Genomic DNA, 27,331 nt, shown 5'->3' on the forward strand with positions numbered 1-27,331 from the left:
GGAGATTCCACTAAAGCACAGTTGCTTCTAGTAGTAGATTAATAGTATGAATCTCCCCCTTACAATGCGTATTATTTGAAGGTATCATTCCCATATATGCAAAATGTCCCTATTCACCTATAATCTTCCCAACACTGCTGATACGGATACTCTAAAAATTTAATTAAGGCTTGCCATTTCTTCTTAGCCAGGCGCATGCATATTTATATTTGTGTGGTTTTAGTTGTATCTGTTTTGGTTTATGCTGTGAAGTGCATTGGATTCTGCACGGGGAAAAGTAGGATATCATAAAATAAATGAATAGATAGATGAATATTTAACCATAACATTCTCTACAGTGAATAAACCTATTAGATCAGGCATGGCCAAACTTGGCCCTCCAGCTGTTTCGGGACTACAATTCCCATCATCCCTGACCACTGGTCCTGTTACCTAGGAATGATGGGAGTTGTAGTCCCAAAGCAGCTGGAGGGCCAAGTTTGGCCATGCCTGTATTAGATCAAAGTGCATGAGGCAATGTAGAGGCTGTGTTTGGACACAATGTTAAAGTATAGTTTAGTGCTATGGGAAGGAATCTGGGTGAGCCATAAGGTCATATGCTTCCTGATCCTCCACCAATAAAATGGGTAGTGGAAGCTTTCAACTAACTGTGGCTTGTTGATGAACATTTTAGCAAACAAGGGAGGATTGTTAACCATGGCTTGATGTTCACTATGGTTTAGAGAAACAAGCAACTACTAAGCAGAGTTTGTAGTTTTAAGATGTACAACAGAAGACACTTGATCAGGTCTGTTCAGAGATTTTTTGTAAGCATTCTCTTGTGTGCAATAAGACAAGACATGGGGCTTTATGAATGAAATAGTCATTTGGTCCTTCCCACCTTTAGTAGTGCTGCTATATATAGTACTAGCTGACCTGGCCACACATTGCTGTGTTTTTTGTGTTTTTTTAGGAGTATTGAAATCATTTTTATTTTGAAAGTTAATGGTTTAATACCGTTGTTTTTTGAATTGTAGGATGTATTGTTTGTCCGGATGTTCCAACTTTGTCCTTGTATTAATGGTTTTGTTTTTGTTGTCTTATGATTGCGTATTTTTGTTTGTTTGTTTTGGTAGTTTTATTTGTATTTTTAGTTTTTTGAAGTGTGATTTCCTCCACCCTGTTCTGACCCATGACGTTTCCCATCCCTTTCTCCCCACCCTTGGCTTATCCCTGCGATTCCCCCTCTCCCACATGCCCTTTTTACATTTATTTAGATAGATAGATAGATAGATAGATAGATAGATAGATAGATAGATAGATAGATGGGGATTAATGGATTTTTATTATGTGATTTTTTTTTAAGAGGTTTATTTTTTAAGGTGGTATTTTGTTTAGTTTTGTAGGGTGTTTTTGTTTGTGGATCAGAAGTGGGAAGGGTGTTATAAACTGGTGGTGATCTACCCTCGTTTTAGTGGGGTTCAGTGGGCTTTTTTAGAGGGGAAATGACCTGTTTTTTGGGGGGGCAGGTTAAAACTTCATTTTGGGGGACCGCCTAACTTTCAGGGGCAAGGGGATTAGTTGCTCACTGCAAAAACTCAGTTCTTCATACCGGCTTATCCCTGTGATTTTCACGGTCTTCTCCCCACCCTCAGCTTATCCCTGTGATACTGTTGTACTTTTTCATTGTTTTATATATATTCAAAATGCCTTTAACTTCTTTCTCTCTCTTCTGAATTTTTTTTTGGGGGGGGGGGCTGTTATGTTGGAATGATCTTACCCTCAAACTCTAAAAATTATGCTGAGGTTCAATAGCACACACTATTGTAAGAACACCCACACCATATTCTCCCACACAGTAAACGGCTGACAATTCTGAGTCAGTATTTATTGCCAGCCACTTGTTAAAGTTGGCATTTGTAGATCTTATGTACTTAGATACAGGTTATCTAGTTAATTTTACCATATTTTAGTGCTTCTCATAGTAGAAAACATGGGTCAACCCAGTAGTTTGTGTTCCTGTTTGGGATTTTCACCTAGGAGGAAAAGGGGGAAAAGGTAGAGTAAAAGCTCACAACCCCAAGGAGGAATGAAAAGCAGAAAGAGTTGGGACCAGCAGAAGGCACTTACAATGTACAGTACATGCTACTACTAGCTGTGTGAGGCACTGCACACATTAGCACTTGCTTTCAACAGGTATGCTTTTTCGTACCATGTCAAATGGGAGGAAAAGATAAGCAGAAAGTATGTTGTACTTTTTTCTGTCTGAAGCTGTTTCACCCATCTTTTTGACAGGCTTTCCTTTTTATGCACATGTATGGAACACCTCAAATTACCAAGAATGCTCTGGTGAGAAAGCAGGTTTCGTCTTCTGGCATTCCTGGTGGATGTTACTTTGAAGGGTGTCAATAATTCACTATACCTTTCTTCAGTGGTACATTTGACTTTAAACAGTATTTCAAATACTTATTTTATTTCCTTTTATCCCAGAGTCAAGATTCGACAGGTAAATTTTGAGTATTTACCAGTTTACTACAATGCCAATATTCCAATGTGGTCTTTTTTAACCGCTACAAATATAGGTCATTCTTCACAACCTACCTCACAGTTCCATATATAAATATCTGGGTGATTTTAAATAACATTTAACAATTATAATTTTTTTTATTTAAAAAAGCAATAATTACTTGGCACTGTGCTACTGTGTGTTCAAATTTAATACAATTCTGTTTTTCTCTAATTTTGTACCAGTAAATAAAGTTCAGATTTTTTTTTAAACATACTACTTTCAATAGATTATATCCAGGAATCCAGTCCCAGATGACATTCTAATGTTACCCATTAAAAAAAAAAGTCTTTAAGCCCAATGGTAATGAAAGATGGTATCACAGTACCAAAAAAAGAAAGAAAAAACATTGCAAGAAGCTCTGTATGCATTCCATAGGAGAAAACAACTACCTATGCCAAATCATTAAGCTAGAAATATACATTTGAGAGACAGAAGTGCAGGCAGTTAAGATAATTAATTTGCAACAACAGACAGGCAAATTTCTATTTTAGTTTCCTCATAACTCTGCCATCTGATTTAAGGATACATAATCAATTTTCATGTGAAACAATTTCAGACCCCAAAATATTCCGGGGGAAGGTTTGAAAAATATGTTTGCCGTTTGATCCAATTTAAGCAAGATCATAAGCAAGACATAAAGACACTGATTTCAGAGTTCTTACGATATAAAGACACTGAACAGCATGGGATAAAGGCAAAAGGATGCAAAGATAAATCACTACAACCACATGATAGTAAAGAGTTGTTTGTCCAAAGGTTCTCTCGTGCTAAAAAAAGGTTCCATCCATGATGAGCTATAGACAAATGCCAACAGCATTATAGCAATAACCCAAGAAAAAGCTACTGGAATTACCCAACTGCCTACCGGGAAGGACAGGCTATTCGTGCCCTTGTTTTGTTTGCTGAGAAGTGGTCCAATTAAGTAGTCAAATATAGCCACATTTAAAATATCTAACAAAAGGAACCAGAGCAAAACCTAGCCCTTGGGTCAAAGGGCAGAGACAGGCCTTTCCGTGTCACATAGCTGAATGAGTTCAAAGATTGGCAATAAAGGAATGCGAGCATTGGAGCTGCGATGGGAGCAAGCTCCAGAGTTTATCTAACCGTCACACCAAGTTTCTCAAGCACACGAACTCCCTTCTCCTGGTATTCTTGTCTGGTCATCCAGAAGTTGTCTTTGTCTTTCATGATGTCTGCTAGAACTGCACCACCAAGGAATACCATGTGCTTTCGACGAGGTGGATCTTCAATACGAATCTTAAATTTCTTAATGGGAAAAGATGATAAAGCACCATTACTAGAGGTTATGGAGCAAAGCTGTAAAACCTGTAAGAATGGCAGAAGTGGCTCTTTCTCTCTGGGTGGTCAATGACTACAGTACTGGAATATTAGTAGACACCATGTATAAAAGAGCTATAGCTTGGGAGATTATGGGAAACATTGCACATTAGAAACTGAACTGTAGTTCAATTTTGCCTTTTTCTAATGGATTTATCTGAACTTGTAGCCTATTACATTAAAAAAACCACACCCTGATATATACATATATTACAAAAAAAGCAGGTTTAGATAGCAGGAGAATCTGTGGATGCATTTGGCAACAGAGGGGAGCATTCTACATTTTGCCTCATTTCCCTGAAGTGTTCTAGCACAGATTAGACCAGCTTTGGGTTTGGCTCCCTGTAGAACTGGACTCAAGAGCCCCAGCAAAATATAGCATGCCTTGTATTCTCTGCTGAGAAAGTTTTTCCTTATGTTCTGATCCACAAAAGTAGTTGTGGACAGAGATACGAAGAGACTAGTTTATAATCAATGACCTTATCCAATATGCAAGTGGAGTATAATGCAGATGTCTAATTATATATATTAAGCCACACAATGAACTGAAGTATTATGTAAGTATTAGAATACAAATATTTTAATATATAGACTTTTTAAAATTCTGTAATTGGTAAGCCACTGTATTTTGGAAGCTCTGTATATGACATACTGTAGAGTTGCATCCCAGTTTGCACAATTTTAAACCAGTAAATCGGTTTGATACATTTAGATGCACACAATTTAGGAGGCATTCCTCCTATGTCACCTACATTTTGTATAAACACTTGTATTAAAAATTGTGCTGTAAAAATATGCTGCCCAACCAATGTCGGTACTCTTACGTGATTAATCTATTAACATTTAAATCTAATGTGTTACAAAGTTATCCCATAAAGCAGGTAGCTTTATAATATAGAAAATTAACTGATGCTAGCAAGAAAGAAATCAAGTTTGATCCCACAAACGTGATGTCAGCTCACATGTAATTTTGAGAACACAGTGGTGTTTGGTATTTCTGGAAACCTGTACAAAAGCCCAGCAATTTCCAGAGGGTCAAAGATTTCACGTTAGAGAGTGATCTAATTTAGCAGGTTTATTTTACTTATTTTCAGTAAACCAAGCTAAAAACTTTGAAACTGCCAAGATTGCAAAATAAATTGGACAATCAGTAGCCATTCATTGGTACTAACAAACTCATGAAACAGATGTTTTCCTGCGGAAAGATTAAGCACTGGAACATTTTCTAATCTACACCACTGATGTGGATATGTCAAAGCAGAGGTAGCTAATCTTTTTCTGCTCAAGGACCACATTAAGGGTATGCCCACCCTCCAAGGGCCACATTCCAGTATGTGTGCACCCTCATATAAACACATACACATACATGCTCTCAGATGGTGCCATTGTCAGATGTTCTTAAAGAGGAACAAGGAAGCAGCGCTTCTTCCCATTTGCGAAGCCTCTCTAAGAACTTCTAACAAGGACACTACACCCAAGGGAGAAGGGGCCCCTTTGCAATGGAAAAGGAGGCAGCTTAGGAGACCAGTGAAGAGGCTGAAACTTGTCCAGTATGACCACCACAATACTGGGTCCATGCCGCCTGCTGGGGGATTTTTAAATTTTCTCTTGTTTTAAGATCATTGTTGGGAGGTTTCAGGAACTGCCAGAAATCCCTTCAGGGGACTGTATACAACATGCACCCTGGCCATCCTGGATTAAATAATTGTTTTATGAAGGATGAAGAGCACCTAAGAGCTTCAGGAAACTAAACTTCTACTGTATGTTATGGAATGGACAACAACACAAAACAAAACCAGTTCCTCCTCATTGTTCCAACTTAGTAGTTCCTTTACTGAGATGGCACTCTAAAGAGAACTTGAGAAAGTTCTTCACAAGTGTACTTAAGTACAATTCAAGATGCTGAACAGCTTAAAGCAATTTCACAAACAACTGTAATCTCAATGTGAAGTTGTTTATTCAAAGTTTACAAACTCAATCCTGACTGTCCCACGCTATTTTTGACCACCTTGCTCCCTCTAGTGACAGTCTTGTATATAACTTAGGATTTATTTGAAGGCTACTTACTGAAAGTTTCTCCACATCACCTTTCAGGACCCGTTCCAAGTAAAGCTGTTTAAGTTCACGTTCCAGTCGTGAAGGCAGCCCTGGGTACATCGTTGAACCTCCGGATAACACAATGTGCTTATAGAACTCAGACCTAAAGATGAAACACACTTCTGTAAAAAAATGAGCATGACTGCAGCAACACCAGTGTGAAAGACATGTTTTCACTTCCAAAAAGGGGAACAGAATCCAACATTAAAGATGCAGTAATACTGTGGTCCCTTAAACATTCCCATTCAGGATTGTCTTTCTGCAGAAAGACAGGAGTAGTAAATGCTGTACAGGTGATTGATAGCTTTTCCCCCGTAGTCTGTGAATCTTAATTGTGTTTTCATATACAGTACTCATCTCTTTAAACACATCTATGCAACATTGGGAATTTGCCCATCCCATCTTCGACCTTCACACAGATTTGAGTGTGCTAGTTGTTCCTGATCCTACCTGGTGTCAATATCAGCAGCTTGGATGGTATTGAACAGCAGTTCAGCGACACCAACTCCCTCCACATTGATCAAGTGAGGCTGGAACAGAGCTTCGGGTGCCTCAAACCGTTCACCACCAACCTTAATAATTCTGCCATCTGGGAGCTATGGAACAGAACGTCTGGTGTTACTGATAAAATTACTGTTTAATTACTACTAATAAAAGTTTTTAAAAACAAAAACAAAAATACTGACAGTGTTCAGATAAATCACTGGAAACACCTCTAGCAGTCCCAAGTTTGTCCAAATGCGTGATGGGAGGAAAGTTACCAAACCTCATTTTGATGCACTTGTAGTTTGGGCTCTCTCTCCACTTGAATTCTAATACTAATACTAATTCTAATTCTTAAATGTATATACCACCCTTCTCTGAAGATCTCAGGGAGGTTTACAAGAGAAAAAGACAATATAAAAGCACTAATAAATAGAACCATAATTCAAATGGTTCTGAATTAAGGCTTTTGAATTATGGTGCTGGAGGGGACTCTTGAGAGTCCCATGGACTGCAAGAAGATCAAACCTATCCATTCTTAAGGAAATCAGCCCTGAGTGCTCACTGGAAGCACAGATTGTGAAGCTGAGGCTCCAATACTTTGGCCACCTCACGAGAAGAGAAGAATCCTTGGAAAAGACCCTGATGTTGGGAAAGATCGAGGGCACTAGGAGAAGGGGACGACAGAGGATGAGATGGTTGGACAGTGTTCTCAAAGCTACGAACACGAGTTTGACCAAACTGCGGGAGGCAGTGCAAGACAGGAGTGCCTGGCGTGCTATGGTCCATGGGGTCACGAAGAGTCGGACATGACTAAACGACTAAACAACAACAACAATAAATAGAACAAAAACAAAACAGAACAGTTAGTCCCCCTCCCACAAACACATGTAAAAGGTGGCTTTATTCCAGGAGTCTGACTGCTCTTTAAAGCCTCACACAGTGCTTGGTGTATGGCTTTTTCTCTGACTTATGATCAGAAAGCACAGCTGATGCAAGACAGGCTGTTATCATGACCCAGTACTGTGTCTCCTGGCAAAATAACACTCCAAACGTCTCCCTCTCTTCCAGCTCTTAAATGTATTTATCATGCCTGTCGACAATGCCTTACAACAATGCCTTACAACAGTTTAAAAAACAACAAAACACACAACATGGTAGCAGTGACAAAACGAGGAAAAAGCAGAGGCAGATGACCATTAACTGGAAGCATTTACTTCCTGCTCTTTCCAAGAAAGTGGTTGTATGTAGTTACGAGCATAAAAGACATGAGTTAGACAGACAGTGGTAGGCAAATGGCGCACCAAGTGGTAATGTCTTTAGATGACTCATCAGCTTTTATTAAGCCTTAAGGAACAGGTTTTCAATAGAATTTGGAACAAGGCGACCCATTTGAACAATGAACACTTAGAACAGGCATCCCCAAACTGCGGCCCTCCAGATGTTTTGGCCTACAACTCCCATGATCCCTAGCTAACAGGACCAGTGGTTGGGGAAGATGGGAATTGTAGTCCAAAACAACTGGAGGGCCAAAGTTTGGGGATGCCTGACTTAGAAGAGGCTTCACTCAATTCAGCATTTGAAGTAATGCCTAAGTTTGGTAGCTTAATCCTGTGACATACTCACCGTGTAGGACTCAACTAGCACAGTAGTTTCCAAGGCCAGTTTCTGCTCCTGTTCAATGTTGTAGCCCACATAGCACAACTTTTCTTTAATCATACGAACAGTCTCAAAATCAGCGGAATGGTTGAAGGCATATCCTCGTAGTAAAAGAAGCTGATATGAAAGTAAGTTAATTAGTGGCAAATCTGAAAACCGCTCTCCCTTCTACATAAGGAAGCCCACAACTTGCATGGGGGTTATGTTCTGAGAATTGTGCCTAAGGTCAAAAGTGCATATAATCAAAACCCATTGGGTTCAATGATGGTTGGGACTGCCAAAGTCATTTTCCCTGGAAACCCCCCCTTTTTAAAAATTGCCACACATGTAAAGCTGAATGCACACAAGTTAAATGCGTGTAAATTGCAGGCTTATTGTATAGCTTTTTAAAACAAGCAGGCTTCTGAAAGACAAACTGATAAAAGCATGACTTTTAAGAAAATAATCAAATTACGTAGGTTAAGGGGACTGAGTTTAAGTCCAGCAATTTAGCCTGCTATGGACACGTAAAAAGGTAAAAGGTAAAAGGGAAATGATTTATAATTAACAGAAAAACATGTTTAAGTATAACTTTCGCAAAAACAACAGTCATTTTTGTTGGGGATAACCCAGACTGAAATCCCCAGGTGTCCAAAATGTATAATCTATTATTGAAATGGAAGATGAACGATGAAATAGTTAAATCAGTAATGTTCCCAGGATCTAGGACATAATATAGAAATAAATGTGTGGGAAAAGTTGTGGAAAACAAAATTGAAATTTACAGTTTGTTATGTTATGAAAGAAAATGATATGAAAATGATGTATAGATGGTATATAACACCTAGTAAATTGGCTAAAATGTATAAGAAGGTTCTTAAGAACTGCTGGAAATGTAAACAGGCAGGAGGATCCTTTTTCACATGGAGTGGAATTGTAGGAAAGCAAGGATGTTTTAGAGCAGGCACCCCCAAACTTTGGCCCTCCAGATGTTTTGGATTACAATTCCCATAATCCCTGACCACTGGTTCTCTTAGCTAGGGATCATGGGAGTTGTAGGCCAAAATATCTGGAGGGCCGCAGTTTGGGGATGCCTATTTTAGATGATGATATATGATGAGATAAAAATATGTTTAAAGTGATTATACAATTTAAAAAACACCTTGAAGCTTTCCTTTTAGGGATTATAGGGACAGAAGTTCCCAAAAAACGATTAAATTATGTACGTTACGACAGAAGCAGGGATTTTATATGATCAAAAATGGAAGGAAGAAGAAATTCCCACAAAAGTAGTATGGATGGGTAAAGTGATGGACTATGCAGAAATGCCTAAGTAAACAGCTAAAATTAATTGATGACAGTTTTGTGGAATAATGGAAGCCTTTTTTGGACCATTTAAACAAATTTTATAGTTTGATGAATTCGCAAGTAGGATTTGACGTAAGAGCAACATAAAGAATTAGGACTTACTGTAATATTGTTATGACATAAGAGATAGACAGGGTGCAGCAAAGGGGAGAAAACAAAATCACAATGGAAAATGGGATGGGATGTTGACGAAACAAAAAAGAAGATTATGTACTGGAGTGTATATGTGGAAAGTTGTCTTTTTTCTTGAAATAATAATAATTATTATTTTACAAAATGCATTCTGCTCAGATTCAACACCATTAGCTTACCTTGATGAGGTATCTGGTAATATCTCTACCAGCAATATCTAGTCTTCTGGTGAGATGAGGAAGAGAGAAGCCTTCATAGACTGGACAAATATGAGTAACACCATCTCCAGAATCCACAACAACACCAGTCAGTAAACCTGAACAAGAATAATGGCAAAAGCACATGAGAACATGTCAATATGGATCCTGGTTTTAAGTTTAGGAAACAAAACTAGACTTGGTCTATAATATGCTGGGAGAAGGGCAGAAGAAAGCATGACCTTGCAGATTCCCCTAAATCTCTCTGTGGCTTGTAACACAGACAATGAAAGTATAATTCTGGAAGAGTTATCTAGATTGGGGACTGTGGACTGCCACTTCTTGAATGGCTTATTCCAGAAGCCTGTGAAACTAACACCATAGTACAGTGTCCACATTGAGCAAAAAAGTAAGAAGATAGTTAAACTAAATTCAGTTGTGTTGTTATATTTATATCCCACCATATGAAGATATCAAGAATGGCTAGTGTCATTCTGCCTCAAGATGGAAAGCATGCTACTATAATATCTTAGGGCTTTCACATTACAGCCTAGAAATAATTATTATTCAAATTATTGAAGAAGACATATGGGCACATTCCTAGTGCCATCTTTTACACAGTCTTCCTTTCTTTTCTAGGATGCAATCCCTGATGCAGATTGCTTTTGCTTCTTTCCTTCAAGGAAACAAAGGCATCCTAGTGAAAATACCAGCTAGCATTTCAAATGTGTAACCTAACATACTGAGCCATGAAAAATATATACGGTACCATATTTTCCGGCGTACAAGACAAATGGCCGTGTAAGACGACCCCCAACTTTTCCAGTTAAAATATAGAGTTTGGGATATACTCGCCGTATAAGACTACCCCTCTTCCAACGCACACCAAATAATTTTTTTAAAAACATCAGATTTGATTTCAATATGGTAATTTTTATTCAAATGCTTATGACATGCAGGTACTTAGCAGGAAAACTGTCACTTATAAACATAAGGCTGTTTGTAATCAAACATGTAAACATAAAACAGTCCAAGTGGATTAAACTTTTCTTAATTCACTCTAAAGCTGAAAGGAAGGATAAGACAATAAACCCATGGGAGCTGCTATGCTGTTTATTTTCTAAGCTGTCAACCAAACTGGAACTGATGATAGGAGGAAGATAACAAACAAGAGAGAGAGAACAAGTGCCGGGCAAGTCCCTGGCGAGTTAGCAACGCCCATCATAATTGCAAGCTACGGTATTTTTACACGTTTGCTGGCGTGACAGTTCCCCTTTAAAAGCCTTCAAAATCCTCCTGTTCGTCATCTGATATCATAAGTACATCAATGACATCTTGTGGTACATTTGTAAGGCAGTCATCGTATGGATCGAATTCCGTATCAGATGGTGTGGTCTCAGCTTCGGCTTCCTCTTCATCTTGCCACAAGTAGTCGTCCTCCATACCACCTAATGAATTTGATATGCCACACTTCTTGAAAGACTTGATTACTGTTTTTGCATCAATATCATTCCAGGATTTTATGACAAACTTGCACAAAACATCCAACTGTGCAGGACGCATGTTTCCTCCTTTTGTGAATGACTTATCGCCGCTAACCATCCATTCATTCCACTGTTCTCGAATGCAATCTTTAAATGGCTTGTTTAGGCACACATTCAGTGGCTGTACCAACGATGTCAATCCTGCAGGAATAACTGCCACATCTGTGTTTAGTCTTGCAAGCCTTTGCTTGGTGCTGGGAGTTAAATGAGCCCTGAACATATCCCACACCAGTAGACTACGTTTTTTAATAAGTCCACCTGGTCGCCTGCTCCATACAATATCAAGCCATAGCTTTACCCCTTCTTCATCCATCCAGCCTTTTTCATTCACATGTACAAAACAACCAACAGGGAACTTGAGTTTTGGCATTGTTTTTCTTTTAAAAATAATCATTGGTCTCAGTTTGGCGCCACCAGTTGTGCATCCTAGTACCACTGTAAAACTGGACTTCTCATGTCCTTTTGTTTTAATTAAAATGGTTTTTTCACCTTTTTGATGGACAGTTTTATTCCAATCATATCAAAATTCATTGGAGTTTCATCCATATTTCCAATACTACTTAATGCATAGCCATGTTTAGTGTGCTGTTGTATTACATATCGATGGAAACTACTACTTTGCTATCAAGATCTGCAGGTAATTTTTGGGCAATTTTCGTCTTTTGCCTCAGTACCATATTATGCCTTCCCATGAATCTAGTACACCAGGATACAGTGCCCTTAAATCTGTTGCTGTGATCTGGGTTATATTTGCCCCCCCCCCACGGCGGGGAGGAAAGGAAGCGCCGTCTCCGCAGGCCACACTCTCCCCTTCCCGGCTCTCGGAGCGGCGAGCGCGGCGGGCCTGTTGCAGGATGCAGCGGCGGATGAGGTGCCGTGGTTGGGCCCAGCGTGCCTAAAGGAGGCTTCAGTGCTGCTCTTCCCCGGCCAAGGCAGCCAGTTCGTGGCATGGGGATGGGCTGCGGCCTCCTGCACTACCTGAACGTGCAGGAGCTGTACCATGTGGCCAACGGTGTCCAGCTCGGCCTCTGCTGAATCATATGGTCGCTGCATACGGCAGAGATACGGCCGTGGCAGTTTTTGAGCTCCCCCCACCATATGCGGCGACCGCAGATTTCAGCACCCGGCGTATACAACGACCCCTGACTTTGGAGAAGATTTTCCGGGGTTAAAAAGTCTTCTTAAACGCCGGAAAATACGGTACTGTCATTCTCCATGTATGCAGGATGGCCCTGCATACATGGAGAATGGCAATATATTTTTAGTAGCTGAGCATGTTGCTGATAATAGTCATTTTTTCATATTCTTTACAGTGCAAGCTCATTATCATAATAATCTGGCTTTAACAACTTTCATCAATGATGCATCATGGTTCCATTTGTATTTGGATACAAGTTTTATTCTCTTCAGGCTCCCAAAGTCAAGCTGTCTTCCTCTAGTCTCAGTAAATGAAGCGGCCAGTTGAATAGGCTTTCGAGCCTTTTCAATCAATACTTGAAGTAGCTTGCTTCCATAAAAAATTATGAACTTGACCCAAGAGTAAAGCAACATGCAGTTTCAGTCTAATACATCTGTCATAGTGTTCTCTCTGCCCTAATTATCAGCTAGCAGTAGTCTCTCAATTACCAATAGAAAGGAGTAATTTTAGAGAACAGAAGTACTACCGGTACTAGCTATGCTTTTTAGCTACTCCTTAAAGCAGGGGTGGGGAACTGATTTCAGCCCAAAGGCTGCTTTCCTTTTGCCAGCAGTGGGCAGGGCTAAAAGGAGATATGGCCCAAGCCACAGTGGGCAGGACTGCCTCATAGTCACTGACATCTTTCTGCAGGGCCTGCAAGACGGAGCTGTTCCGCCAGGCCTTTGGCCAGAATGCAGTTTGACTTTACTTGCCTTTGTATAAAACAAGCCCGAAGGAGGCCCCCAACCTGCTCACAGGTCCTTGTATAATCAGTGGAAACAGTTGGCCCTTGCAAGTATTAACCACTCTCAGTTCCAACCTGATAATTGCCACCTGCCCAGATTTTAATTTGTTTGAATTAATTTTAAGATGTATTTTAATTAATTGATGTCTGTTTTTATGCATATTGTGTTGTTTTTATGATGTTAGCTGCTCTGAGCCTGGCCTCGGCCAGGGAGGACGGGATACAAATAAAATTTTATTATTATTATTATTATTATTATTATTATTATTATTATTATTACTCATGGCATACCTTGGAGATCTCCTTGCACAGCAATTAAGCTTGGAAAAAAACCCTCCAAAAGACATCATTTGAGAAAGATACCATTAGCAAGGACTGGGATGGTAGCATTTACAGTAGCAGTCGGCCAAGGTGGGGTGGCACAGTTCTCACCCAACCTACCACCTGTATCTTTGTTGCTTTCTAGTAGGTAGAGAGATGGGTGAAGCAGCAGCTTTAGATTCAAATGCACCAGAGGGGAGAATACAGTACTTCCAAGGATGTATTTGCACCAATGCCTTGCCCCTCCTTCCAGTAAACACCGAAAAGAAAATGGCTGGAGTTTGAGTGGTGCAGCCTCACCCAACTGACTGCTATTGAGTATTTACACTTACCTTGTGCATAGAGAGTAAGAACGGCTTGAATCGCTACGTAGACACCAGAAAACTGGTAGGTTTCAAACATGACCTGGAAAATTAAAGTTATCTCTTAGTTGAAGAAAGCACAGTAAATTTCATAGGTTAAGTCTGTGTTTGACAAAGCACTATTTGCCAACTTCATTCAATTTCAATTCAATTCAACACCTTTATTGGCATATATATAAAATATAAAAACAAGAACAAAACATACAAAACATATAGGTAATTAGTATAAATAGTAACTCTACATCATACAGAAATAATGGAGAGCAGGAGGAGGAAAAGGCACACAAGGGATCCTCAGCTATCATTGTTGAAGGCTAGATGTATTGATTTTAATTACATAAATTCTGGACAAGTAGTGGGCCATAATTCTGGTAATTTCGGGGAAGTCATCCCTCAGCAAGAGCTGGACCACTGTTTCCTTGTTGGGGAGGGTTCCAGGTCTCATAAAGGATAAGAGGGGGCCAAAATCAAAAAAATTAGAAAGGGGACAGTCCAGAATCATGTGAGCCATAGAGTCTACCTCTTTCTGGCCACAAGGGCATAATCTATTCCAGTAGGGGATGCCTTTGAGTCTTCTGGATAACACAGAGGACGGAAAAACATTTAGGCTTTATCTGTATTTGCAAAAAATGTGTGGTTTACAGGTCACAAAAAGATCGCTGCAAGTCTCTCCACCCCCTCAAACATAGAAGCAGTCTGTACTTTTAAAAATTCAATGTAGAATAAATTGATTTTATCTTCTGGACATTTAGAGCAGGGATCAGCAACCATTTTCAGCAGGCGGCCGGTCCACTGTCCCTCAGACCTTGTGGGGGGGCTGAACTATATTTTGGAAAAGAAGTGAACGAATTCCTATGCCCCACAAATAACCCAGAGATGCATTTTAAATAAAAGGACACATTCTACTCATGTAAAAACACCTGGATAAAATATGTTTTCCCTGCCCCTAAACAGAATATAACTCCTCCTGAAGAATACTGCCACCTTGGCTTCCTCAGACAAAAAATAGGGTCTGCTTCAAGGTACCTACCTCCACAATCTTCTCCCTGTTCTTTGTTGGATTCATAGGAGGCTCTGTTAGAAGTATTTTACAGTTTTTTGTGTCAATGTTAAGTTTTTCTGGTCCAAAGGTGTAGTCCCAAAGGTGTTTCATATCATCCCAGTTCCGGACAATGCCATTTTCCATGGGGTAGTTAACTTCTAACATGGACCTCAGCTCACTTGCTTCATCACCAACCATAAGATCCTACAAGTTACAAATGAAAACTGGCAAATTAACATTTTCCAAAACCATTTTTTGAATCCAACTCTTTAAAAAAAACTATAAAAAGAAGCTGCTTTTATTATTCAGTCTTACAATACTTACATGTTCAAGTTAAAAATATAGCAAGGTATTTAAAATGAAAGAAACACAGTAGGCACAAGTCTACAAACAGCTATGTATATATAAATAACATGGAATTTGGGACAAAGGGCCTAGTTTACATGTAGATTTCTAGACCAATACATTCAACTTTTTATTACACATTTATATATGAACAAGTCACGTGATGTGGAATTGCACACAATAATAGGTGGGCTTAGCAGAATAAAATTTCCATGCATGTTTCATGTTTTTGTGCACATTACTAAATGGGAATAACAAGTGCTGCACAAGCATAGAGAACAAGTAGCAAAAGCAAATAAGAGACCGCAAGTTCCACACTGATTGAGGGGGGGAAACAGAAGTTTTATATTAGTCAGAAGATTTCTGCAATGCGCACCACTTATTCAAAGTCTGTAAACTATCCTCCACAAGCATATGAACTTCATCCCTAACTTAATTTTGATTTATAAAGACATTTGTGAAATGATTAAGCAACTCTGTGATCTATTTTGAAGTTACCAAAAATACTTTGCACTGCAAGTCAGTGATATGGCATCAGTCTTGCAATGAATACAGACATAAAAAAGTTTTAATAGATTATTTTGTGTCCTATCCCATCAATATCCTAACTAACACGATATTAAAAAGGAACAAAGTTAAATTTGTTCTCATGCTTCAAAACAGGGGGAGATTTAAACAGTAAAGTCCCTTATTTTTCAAATAAAGTAACAGATCTCCAGCAACTATGGAATATTTGCGCCTAAATATATGTGTCATATGGGGAACTTACATGCAGGTGGAAAAGGCATAATTTAAAACCAAATTGAAATCCTCCTCTAAACAGGATTTTAATATTGTGCTTTTTAGGGGTTTTTTTTTAATTGTAATTCAGCATCTCTACTATAGCTCTTAAATTCATACTAGTTGTGGTTAAAATAATCTACTGAAATCATTCATTTAAGAAATTTAGAAGCAAAACTGCCTGAAAGGTAAAAAAGAGTATATTCAATGTATTATTTTACCCCACTGCTGCCTTGGTCCTATTAATGCTACTTTTGAAATACTATTTTTTCAATCTACATCGGGGTAGTCAACCTTTTTATACCTACTGGCCACTAATGCATCTTTCTTGATGGTAAAATTGCCCCCAGTGCTCGATGGAAGGAGAATTCAGCTTGTGCCGTAGAACCCCCTACCGCCCACTTAGAATCCTGAAATGCCCACTAGTGGGCAGTAGGGACTAGGTTGACAACCCTTGATCTACATCAGGGGTCCCCAAACTAAGGCCCGGGGGCCAGATGCGGCCCAATCGCCTTCTAAATCCGGCCCGCAGACGGTCCAGAAATCAGCATGTTTTTACATGAGTAGAATGTGTTATTTTATTTAAAATACATCTCTGGGTTATTTGTGGGGCCTGCCTGGTGTTTTTACATGAATAGAATGTGTCCTTTTATTTAAAATGCATATCTGGGTTATTTGTGGGACATAGGAATTCATTCATATTTTTTTTCAAAATATAGTCCGGCCCCCCACAAGGTCTGAGGGGCAGTGGACCGGCCCCCTGCTGAAAAAGTTTGCTGACCCCTGATCTACATCAAACAAGAGCAGCACTAATCACACAGCTTTTAGCACATGCTTCAGACATGTTCTTGAAGAAGCATGTTGAGAATCCTGTGTTCAATTTAGAAGAACAAATATTAAATATATGGCAACACGATGACACAGAACATATTAAGGGTAGATTCACACATACAAGCCACTTAATTTTTCCCTCGAGTATCCCTAGAATGCAGGACTGCATGGGGAATCATAGGAAGGTTCGCTTCATAGACATGATTTCTGCATCTGCACTTTTGGGAACCGCTCTATTAATGAGATTGTAGAAATAGCTCTATGTGCGAACAGTTCGCCACCATTTCACACACTGCATTTTCCCATGTGATCTGTACACGTGGATTGCAAGAGGAATCATAAGAAAAAAAGAAATGGCGAGTTTGCATGTGTGAACTGACATTACAGTATTGGTTTTAACACTCTCCATATGTCTTGCCTACATAGCAGACAAGATGCCAGTAGTTTTCTATGACTCATTTTTGTTATGTCTCAGCCAGTGGTTTGCTAGCACTGATACTGACCTTCAGATTCCTTGCCTCTACAGGCAGCTGCAATTATTGGGGTATGTCACATCTGCAAGATGTGTACAATAGTTTTAAGGAAGTACTAGCTACTGAATGAGAGCAATGAAGCAAGATTAAAATGGTTATGTATTCAGAACATAAGTGGACAGGACATGAAAATTATAAAGCACCCCAAAAAAAGAGGCTACAAGGTCCCACCAAGCAAAAGAGTGGATGATAGTACAGGGACGCCTCACTTACCATCTTTTTGTTATTCTACTTCAACAGGTCAAGAAAGATGAAGAAAAGGCAGAAGCAAGAGAATCAGAAGAGGCCTAAGTGAAATCTTTTTTTTTTTCAAATTATTTCAAGTATAAACAACAGAACTAAAGCAGAAAAAACAGATGCACGGACAGGTGGAAATGCTCCAAATTCTGAATACTTCAGGGCAAGTGAGAATAAGTCTACTAAGTTTTAAAAACAGAACAAAAAAACAAGAACCGAAACAGAAATAGAAAGAAGAGCAGCTTATTTCCATGCATGCAATGGCTGATGTTCTGATTTTCATCGATAATGCACTCCAGGTATCCTGGTGTGCCTGCAATTTTGCTACGCAGGACGGCATTTGTCATCCCCCAAGAAATGACTATTATCCTTTAACCACTAAAAGTATATTGAATAATTAAGGTGTTATTCATTTTGACTCAAAATGTGAAGGAATAGGATGATATACATACAACCAGATAAATGTTAAACACTGCATTCTTTAAGTATGTAAGCACATTGCTAATTCAAAAGCAAAGAATAGAATTTTTCACTGTTCTATAGTGCAGTAATCTGCATTTCTGTAGACAAGCAAAATTTAAGTACTGTACTAGTATAATATCTATACAATGGCTATTTGTCACTAAGACAAGGAGCCCATGATATCTCATGTCACTAAGGAAAACCATTAGCTTCTTTTTCTTTTTTTAATTGAAGTACGAGAATTTTTACATACATTATATTCTCTCCTTCCAATTTTTAATTTCCCTTACCATTTTTCCTTTCCTTTCCCTTCCCACCCCCTCCCCTACCCTTCGTCAGAGGTCAAACGGGCAAATTTAGCAGGAGATCAAATACATTTTCCCCTCACTGTAGATTACCATTATGTGTGAACTGGGCCATTTCCTGAATATCACTTAAATGAAAATTATGTATTTTGCATATAAAACAGATACCAAATTATGCAGCCCCCAATTTCTTCTTTGCTATGTTGTTGCAATTAGCATCTAGGTTAGTAAGTATATTCTGGAAACTTCTATTTCATTGTGTATGTTGAAAAGACAGTTTAGAAATCTGATCATGCATGTTACTGTTTTTCCTATTTATAGGCCAGGAAAAACTGAAACGGTGTGGAATATCTCTATGTGACACCCTACTTTTGCTTTCAAACGAATAAAATGAGTGGTGCATGACTCAGGAGCCCTCATTCTTAGAACCTGCTTAAGCACAATTTGCTAAGGATAAAGATCTCAGAAGGATCCAAATAACCAATGCTGCCTTTAGATGGGGAAACTTTCAGCCCAAATCACACATTCTGCTCAGGTCAATCTTTCATGGTCAACATGCCAGTGGTGGGCAGGGGCCAGAGCAGAGCAATGAATATAAATGTTGCCTTCATACAGAAGTCTAGTTTCTACACACCCGCACACCTTTGTATTCTCCATCCAAACAAGCAAGAACCATTATAAGAGTTCACAGACTCATTCCCATCAGGCAAAAAACACCAAAGGAGGATGCAAAGTATGGCCAGGAAATGGTGTTGCCAAGGAAGGAGGAATGTAGGTGGAGAAGAGTAGGATCTTGGGAGAATCCCAAGGATCAGATAGAAAGGACTGGAGGGGCCCTTTTGACCCGAGCCCAAGGCTCTCCACCTCAGCTTTAAAGTTTCAGGCCGTGCCCAATATGTAATGCCAGTGCATTTCATAATTGTGTAGGGCAGCTAAAAATGTGGGCTTGGGCCCAGCGTGCCTAAAACAATCCTCTCCCAAAGCACACTCTCTTTGTAATACCACTCATTAACCAAGTGAAAAACACACAGATGTGGAGGCTGCTCCCATTAACATGCAAGCCTGGGCATCTTATTAAAGATGGATTTTGATGGCCAGAGCTGGGTTAAACCAGGTGAGAAGAGCTCTCTCACCCTTCGAGTTTCCTCAGCCTTGCATGGATGTGTTTTTCAGATTACAGGAATACATGAATTTGCCTTATATATAGCTAGAACATTGGCCCATCTAGCTCTGCATTGTCTACACTGACAGGCAGCAACTTTTCATGGTTTTAGGCAGGGGACAGTCATAGCTCTACCTGGAGATGCTGGAGACTGAACATGGCTCCTTCTGCAGGCAAACCAGACAATCTACCACTCAACTACCACCCTTTCCCAAAGGTGAATAATCTTCCCCTTGCCTTCAAGATTGGACATGAATAACTGAATTGCCTATTGAGTAGAATTAGGTCTTAATCCAAAGCAGTAACAAAGCAGAATCTAGTCAAGTAGGATGACCATCGTTCTTCTCTTCCTAATGCCTGTTAAGTATTTGTGCTATTTGGCTACAGAAAATTCTAGTGGGACCTCTAAACTTGGCAGTGCTAATATAAACTCTTGATAGTATTAATACTCGTAGTAAAAGCAAAGGTTTCTCTAAAGTTGTGCTAGCCAATCACTGTTATAGTTTGAAAGTAGGTGCAGACTTTGAACATCCTTGCCCCCGTCTGCCCATGCTTGGGGTGTTCTCTTCTTCTAAGCTCTTCATCTGTTTGGGCATCGTGAGGAGGAGAAAAGAGAACTATTTGTTACACTATCTGAGATGTTGTAAGTTGGCCAGAAAAGAAGAATGAACATGAGCCTAGACACAGAATGGAGTAGCAGATGGGAAAACTACACGATCCTAGACAGTGAAAGGCAAGGAAATGGAACTGCTGTCATATAACGCAAGTTATAACTACTCCACTAAAATGCAGGTGACTGACAGTACTCCCGTTATATTGCATGAACAAGGTTGGACAGAAATTTGTGAGAATTACATGGATACAAGTTGGTACTGCCTGTTTATAATCACTCCCTTTGCTTTTAGAAAGCTCTGCTCCGCCCCCATGATTTGGTTTTACTAAAACATTGAGGCCTGCTTGTCTGATCTCTCCAATTCCACCATGTTTCCTTGTGGTTATGCAGTTGATTGAGGAGGGCAATTTGGGCCATAACCTAAGTGAACAAAGCAATACACAACTAACATAACCTAAGTGAACAAAGCAATACACAACTAACTACTGATATCAATCCATGTTATAGCTTAAGCGAATCTCACTTTAGCAGGCTCTCTGCCTGCTACCCTCCATATACTTGATTTAGTCTGATTCTCCTGCTATACCTCAACATAATAAATGGGGCAATGCCAGGATCCCCAAACAATCGTGACTCAAAGAAAAGGATATTCTTAAACTCCAACAGAATGAGTCAATAGGAATAAAGGTCTTCTGGAATGTCACAGAATAAATATTATACCCAGCTTATCTGTTGCGCTGTCAGGGTCAAGAATGGGGAGCAAGAATGTCCTGTGAACAGATTAAGCTGAAGAAAAATGACTGGTCCAAGGTGATCTTTCATGGCTGAATGGGTTTCAGCATGGATTCCCCGGTCTTAGTCTGACACAATAACCACTACAAAATACCGGTATTGCTATCAGCTGGTTCACTTACTCACAATAGTTTTAAAATCGACTTAACAAATAGCTCCATCAGCGTATTTTTGTCCGTAAAGAAGCCACATCTCAATTTCCATTTGCACTGATTTAACATCTACATTATCACATAATGTATTAGAAGAAGTTATCCAGAAGGAAGAGGGAGCACCCCAAAGTACCATGCAAAGGACTTAAGTTCTTTAATAGTACCTTGATTTCAATGTTTCCCACTTTGGTAGTTGAACGAATAATTGGTCTTCCAACCAAAGCTGGGAAGATGTGTTCTGGAAAATTGGATCCTGCATATCCGCATTTCACAAACTGAAAAATAAAATAAAAATCCTTCAAGTTAGTTTGTTGGCACTCACATACATTATAATAGCTTGTTGGTGCTGTTCTGTTACTTTAACATAAAATTACAACAAGATAAGCACTTATCATTTTAAGTTAAAAATGTTCTCATGAAGGAAATCGTAAAAAGACAATTACCTTATTGGCCCAAATATAAGCCACACCTTTAAAATTGGAGGGGGGGGGAAATATACCCGAATATAAGCCACTCCATTCTTTGCTGCTCCTGGCAGCATACTTGGGGGGGAGGGAGCTGCGCTGTGTTGCCGGCGGCCTTTCCCCTTCCTCGCCCGGCCTTGGGGGAGAGGACAGGGGACTACGCACGGGGCGGGCACCACTTTGCCACACTCCTGGCACTGTTTGCCCCGTGCTGTTTGCATACCGTAAGGTCGCAAATATAACCACACTTTTCACGGTCGGATTTTGGGAGGAAAGTGAGGCTTATATTCAGGCCAATACGGTAAGGGAAAAATACACACAGTCCAGTTTCATCTGTTTATGTATATTAAAGTCTCTTTAGATATTTAGATTTATCCATGGATTCTCCATTTATGCTGATAGACAACCTCTGAATGCATGAAATGTCAGTTATAAAAAGGGCGGTAAATTCTTGCCTTGCTGGTTGCTGGATACACTTCAAAAGAACCAATCTAAGCTTTCCATAGGCATAGAGCTGCTAGAATTCTGTTACTTGATGTGAAGTGCATAAGCATGGTGCACTAAACTCAGCTTCCTGAAAATCCCAGCCGTCATTTTTTTTAAAAGGTTCTGAGTATTTTATATGTAAAAAGATGTTTGAAAGTTGTGTAGGCAATCCGGAATGGATCCCGTTCGCAACCAGAGGTACCACTGTACTTGGAAATGACCATCGTTTCCAGTTTGCACTTAACAGGAAGCTATGGTCAGCTATGGGCTCACTGGTTTGTTTCCCTGCTCATGTGAAGTGAAAGCAATGGGGGCTGCATGCTGGTGCACAGAGCTTCCCATTCAGTTGGAACTTGGTTTTCATTTTATTTTACCAGATTTTGTTGTTTAGTCGTGTCCGACTCTTCGTGACCCCATGGACCAGATTTATATGCTGCTTAATCAAAGCCTTTAAGCAGTTTAAGCAGTTTACATAAAATATCCAGATATACTGGTAATCAAACACAATTTGTTCTAAAAAAATAAATCGAAATATAAATTTTAAAAGTAGTTTTTTAAAAACACATAATAAAATACAATTACATATTAAAATACTTGTCAAGTTTGCGTATTTGGAGACTTCCCTAAACAAGAATGTTTTTAACAGGTGCTGAAAACAGTTCAGCAAAGGTGCCTGCCTAATTGATATCAATGGGCAGGAAGTTCATGTGGTGCTGAAGGCAACTTGACTTGACTTTCTCTCAGTGGATGTTGAACGAATCTTGTGAATTATGTTTTCCAGCCATGGCTTATTATATCCTTCATAACAGGGTGTGCTGAGTCACACCCTGTAGAGTGTCAAAGGATATTTTCAAAAATGCATCAACACACCAAAGCAGTCTATTTATGATTATTTCAAACTGGTTTTTAAATGGTTATGAAAATCTTTAGACTTTAGAAAAACACACACAAAGATTGCTCTTCAATTGATTGTGAAAGATCTTTTCAGTGTAGGAGATCATTTGGGAATCTGTTTCTCTCCATTGTGCTGCAAAGTGTTTATCTTACACCATAAATAGTTTTGGATTTGTGTAAAAACAGCCTATAAGTGTTTTAAATGCATACACCTCATTTGTTGTTGCTCTTCCTCCGCCTCTCTCTAGCTACACAAGCCCATCTTCAGTAAAAGCATTTTAGATACAGTGGTACCTCAGGTTAAGCACTTAATTGGTTCTGGAAGTCCGTACTTAACCTGAAGCATACTTAACCTGCAGCAAACTTTCCCATTGAGAGTAATGGAAAGTGGATTAATCTGTTCCAGACGGGTCCGCAGAGTACTTAACTTGAAAGTACTCAACCTGAAGCATACTTAACCCGAGGTATGACTGTACTAGCTTTTATACATATGTGTATGATGTCAAAAAGCATTTAAGCGATATGCTGTTTTGACATGTGGCATAAAGTGCTCAGATGTCTATAGAAAACCAGAGTAAAATTAAATAAAAAATTTCGTGCATGCACACGAAAGCTTATACCAAAATAAAAACTTAGTTGGTCTTTAAGGTGCTACTGAAGGAATTTTTTTATTTTACTTCGACCCAGACCAACACGGCTACCTACCTGTAACCAGAGTAAAATTAAATATAACAAAATAAAGTAACCAGCGAAAGCTTTTAACCTATCATTTAGGTCTCTCTAATATTAAGTTGCCTTGATGTTTTAGTTTAAAGTCTAAGTATAAATAATTTTAATTTTAATTAAGTAAATGAATAAAATTGGCTATTTCAGCTTACCACAGTGCTGAACACATTTGCTAACTATTTGCCTCTTCAAAAAGAAATACAGCACTAAACTAACTTCACAATTGTAAATATAGACATTAACATAACCTTTTAAAAAAACTCTTAGGGTTTATCTAGTGTATGCTTTACCATATATAGTTTCTTCTACACACTATGTGGTTATGACTGGCTCTCTCACTTCCTGTTAAGTCATCAAGTGGTAATAAATTGCGGACTATAAATACTGCTTCAAATGAAAAGCACAAATGTTTGAAAAATAGGTCTTCTTGTTATTCCTATCATAATTTCCAGATAAGGTAGACTTCATACATTTTAGTTTTTCCTGATGGAAGAATAAGGTTTTAATGAGAATACCTAAACCTGAAGCATTCTGCCATTTACCCAAAGACACAAAACTGAACACTCAGTTTTAAAGCATCCCTGCTGATGTTGCTAACACTGCAATACTGGAAATATAAACATGTTCCAATTGTTGGTGAATGACTACTTTGGAAGAAAATTCATCTTCTGAAGCTAGCATTTTAATTAGGCTGAAATCCCATTGGTGTCAACAGGGTGTTTCCTCTAAATGCAAACAGCAGCTTCAGAGAAGGGATTTCAGCAGGACTTCCTTTTCCTTCTCCATGCCTGCTGAGATCCTGACAATTATCAGCTCCCCCCCCCCACTATGTGAATTTTTAAAAACATACATGTTAAAATGTAAACATGCATTTAACATCACATCTAACTTCACCCTAAGGAAACTGTGAGCTTTTTTAAAATGCTTATTTGAAAAAATAAATTGTGAATGTGTCAAAAGTTAAAAACGCTCTGCCTCCGCAGTTGAAGGCTGTATCCTTCTGAACTCCAGATGCTAGAAACCATAGGAGAGAGTACTCCTGCTAGTGGATTTCCCACAAGTATCTGGGTGGCCACTGTGAGAACACAGTGTTGGACTAGAAGGGTCACTGGCCTGATCCAGAAGCCTCTTCTTATGTTCTTAATGAGGATTTACATAGCAGTCATATGTGTTCAATAGGACTTACTGCCAATAAATGTGCATAGGATTTACAGGCTCAAGCTGTAGATAGAAAGCATACAATTTTTCATCAACGAAAACCACAAGCAATAACCAAAGTGAAGCTTGGCCTTACATTCCAAAAAATGAATGAACCCTCTGTATATACTATTCACTGTGATACAGAGAAGCCAGATAATCTGTTTCAAACACACACAAAGAATAGTTACAGTAAGCATCCATTTTATAAGGGGCCATTACTCATTCGCAAAGAAAGTCATTACACTTCAGCATATCTTTAAAGTTGTATTTTAAATTCTTGTAACCCTCCATGGGAGCTAAGGGTGAGTGATAGGCTAATAATAATTCCACCCCAAAGCTCAAGCCACTCATCGCTCTGCAGTGAGAAATGCTGTTACAGTGGTACCTTGGCTTACGAACTTAATCCATTCCGGAAGTCCATTCTTAAACCAAAACGTTCTTAAACCAAGGCGTGCTTTCCCATAGCAATGGGGGGACTCAATTTACAAATGGAACACACTCAACAGGAACTGAAACATGTTCTTATTCCAAGGCAAAGTTCACAAACCAAAACTACTTCCGGGTTTGCAACGTTCTTAATCCACATTGTTCATAAACTAGGCTGTTCTTAAACCACAGTACTATCAGCAATAAATCTATATGGGGGGGTATGTTTTAATGGCTTGTTAGAGAAGAGTACAAAAAATTATTCTAGCCTCAGGCTGAAAAAGGCGCTTAAGTTTTCTGACTTCAATATTCTACTTTTGGTATTCTCAAACTGAAAGACCTTTCTTTAGAGAATATATTCTTAGAGATGGGAGGAGTCTAGGTACTATTATTAGCACTGCTGATTCTAGGCCCTTCAAGGGGGGGAAATTGAAACCAACACTGGTGTCTTGTTTGAGCAACTGACTGTGAAACATGAGGGGTGGGACACTGAAGCAAGCAATACAGTATTTCTATTTTTTTACTTGATCTAGGGGGGCCCCTTGGCTATGCCCATGTGAGAACATGGTCCACCTTAATATAATAATAATTTTATTATGTATACCCCACCCATCTGGCTAGGTTTTCCCAGCCACTCTGGGCGACTTACATAGCATATGTAAAAGCATAGTAAAACATCAAACATAAAAAAATGGGGAAAGAGTCACAATAGTGACACATCTAGAGAACAGATATAGGGTGGACAGGCAGGGAGTGGAGAAGTCGGGTGCAGCTGTGACAAATTGCTTGAGGGGACAGGCAAATACAAAGAAAGAAACTCAGGTGCCAGTAGATGGCAAAATGTTAGAAAAGTGGTAGGAGTGTGTGTGCGATTGAGAGACACTCAACAGAATGGCGTAATGGGATTGATTCTGTGCCAGGGCAGCACTGCATAGTGTTTAGAGTGCTGGACTAGGGTTTGGGAGTTGCAGATTGAAATCCCAACCTCGCCAAGAAGCCCACCTTGGGCCAATCACTCACTCACTCACTCTCAGTCTAACCCGCCTCACAGGGTTGTTGTGAGGATAAGATGGGAGAATGTGACGACGCCACTTTTAGCTCCTTGGATGAAAGTGTGGGATAGGGATGCAACAATTCAGAGAAAAGGCAGAAGAACTCGTTTAAAGAAAGCGTGGCAGTATGAGAGGAAATTCTTAACTTAGGCACGCGCGCACCTTCGGCAAGTTAAAAGCTACTTATGCCGGGGAGGAGAAAGAGGAAGGATTATTCTAGCTTCTTCTACCAGCACCTCAAAAGGACTCAAAGGCTTGCATCTCATTGATGTTTAACCGTTTCTTAATGGTCGGTGTTTCTCTCCCCACAGCCCGCCGTATACTTTAGAGATGTTCTCATTTTTAAAAAAATCTGTAAGCCGCCTTGAGTCCTTGACAGGGAAAAGCCGCAGGGTATAGAACTATAGAATTATTTGGCAGGGTTGGCTAACGCCTTGCCTCCCAGACCCCGCCCCGCACGCGCCTCTGCGACTTAGGCCCCCCAACACACACCTGTGGCGGGCCAGACACCCACTAGGGTTTCCCCTCCAGGCTACTGAGGTGAGGTGGGGAAAGGCGGTTGACGTTAGAGCCGCCAGCCCTTCCCGCCCTCGTATGGGGGGGGGGGGTCCTCAGTCGCGGCCGCCGCTACAGGAAGCAAGGCGGCGGCTCCTCCTTACCCCGGTGCCGTTGTCGCAGACGACCACTTTCCTGCCCAGCGTGTCCATGTCTCCTTCCGTGGGGGAAGGGGTCCCAGAGCGAGCGGCTGAAGTGAAGGGTAGCTTCGCCTCCTCCCCGCGACTCCAACCAGGCCTCTCTCTCCTCCCTCACAGGCAGCCCCGGAAGGGAAGGCGGGAAAGCGGAAGACGACGACGACCGTGACCTCGCCGCGCCCTCTCC

At 39.8% G+C, this 27,331-nt stretch overlaps 1 protein-coding gene across 1 annotated transcript; it reads right to left on the reverse strand.

Annotated features, from left to right (window-relative positions):
- Nucleotides 1-1,697: 1,697 nt before the first annotated feature.
- Nucleotides 1,698-27,280, reverse strand: ACTR2 (actin related protein 2). The gene is made up of 9 exons (XM_035110270.2): nt 27,112-27,280; nt 21,369-21,479; nt 14,981-15,196; nt 13,921-13,993; nt 9,784-9,920; nt 8,093-8,242; nt 6,434-6,579; nt 5,954-6,086; nt 1,698-3,814 (listed from the first exon to the last, which is right to left on the reverse strand). The coding sequence occupies exons 1-9, from the start codon at nt 27,157-27,159 to the stop codon at nt 3,644-3,646; spliced, it is 1,185 nt and encodes a 394-aa protein (XP_034966161.1). The 5' UTR covers nt 27,160-27,280; the 3' UTR covers nt 1,698-3,643.
- Nucleotides 27,281-27,331: the final 51 nt, after the last annotated feature.

This window comes from Zootoca vivipara, chromosome 3 (assembly GCF_963506605.1).
Source record: "Zootoca vivipara chromosome 3, rZooViv1.1, whole genome shotgun sequence".
Classification (NCBI taxonomy): domain Eukaryota; kingdom Metazoa; phylum Chordata; class Lepidosauria; order Squamata; family Lacertidae; genus Zootoca; species Zootoca vivipara.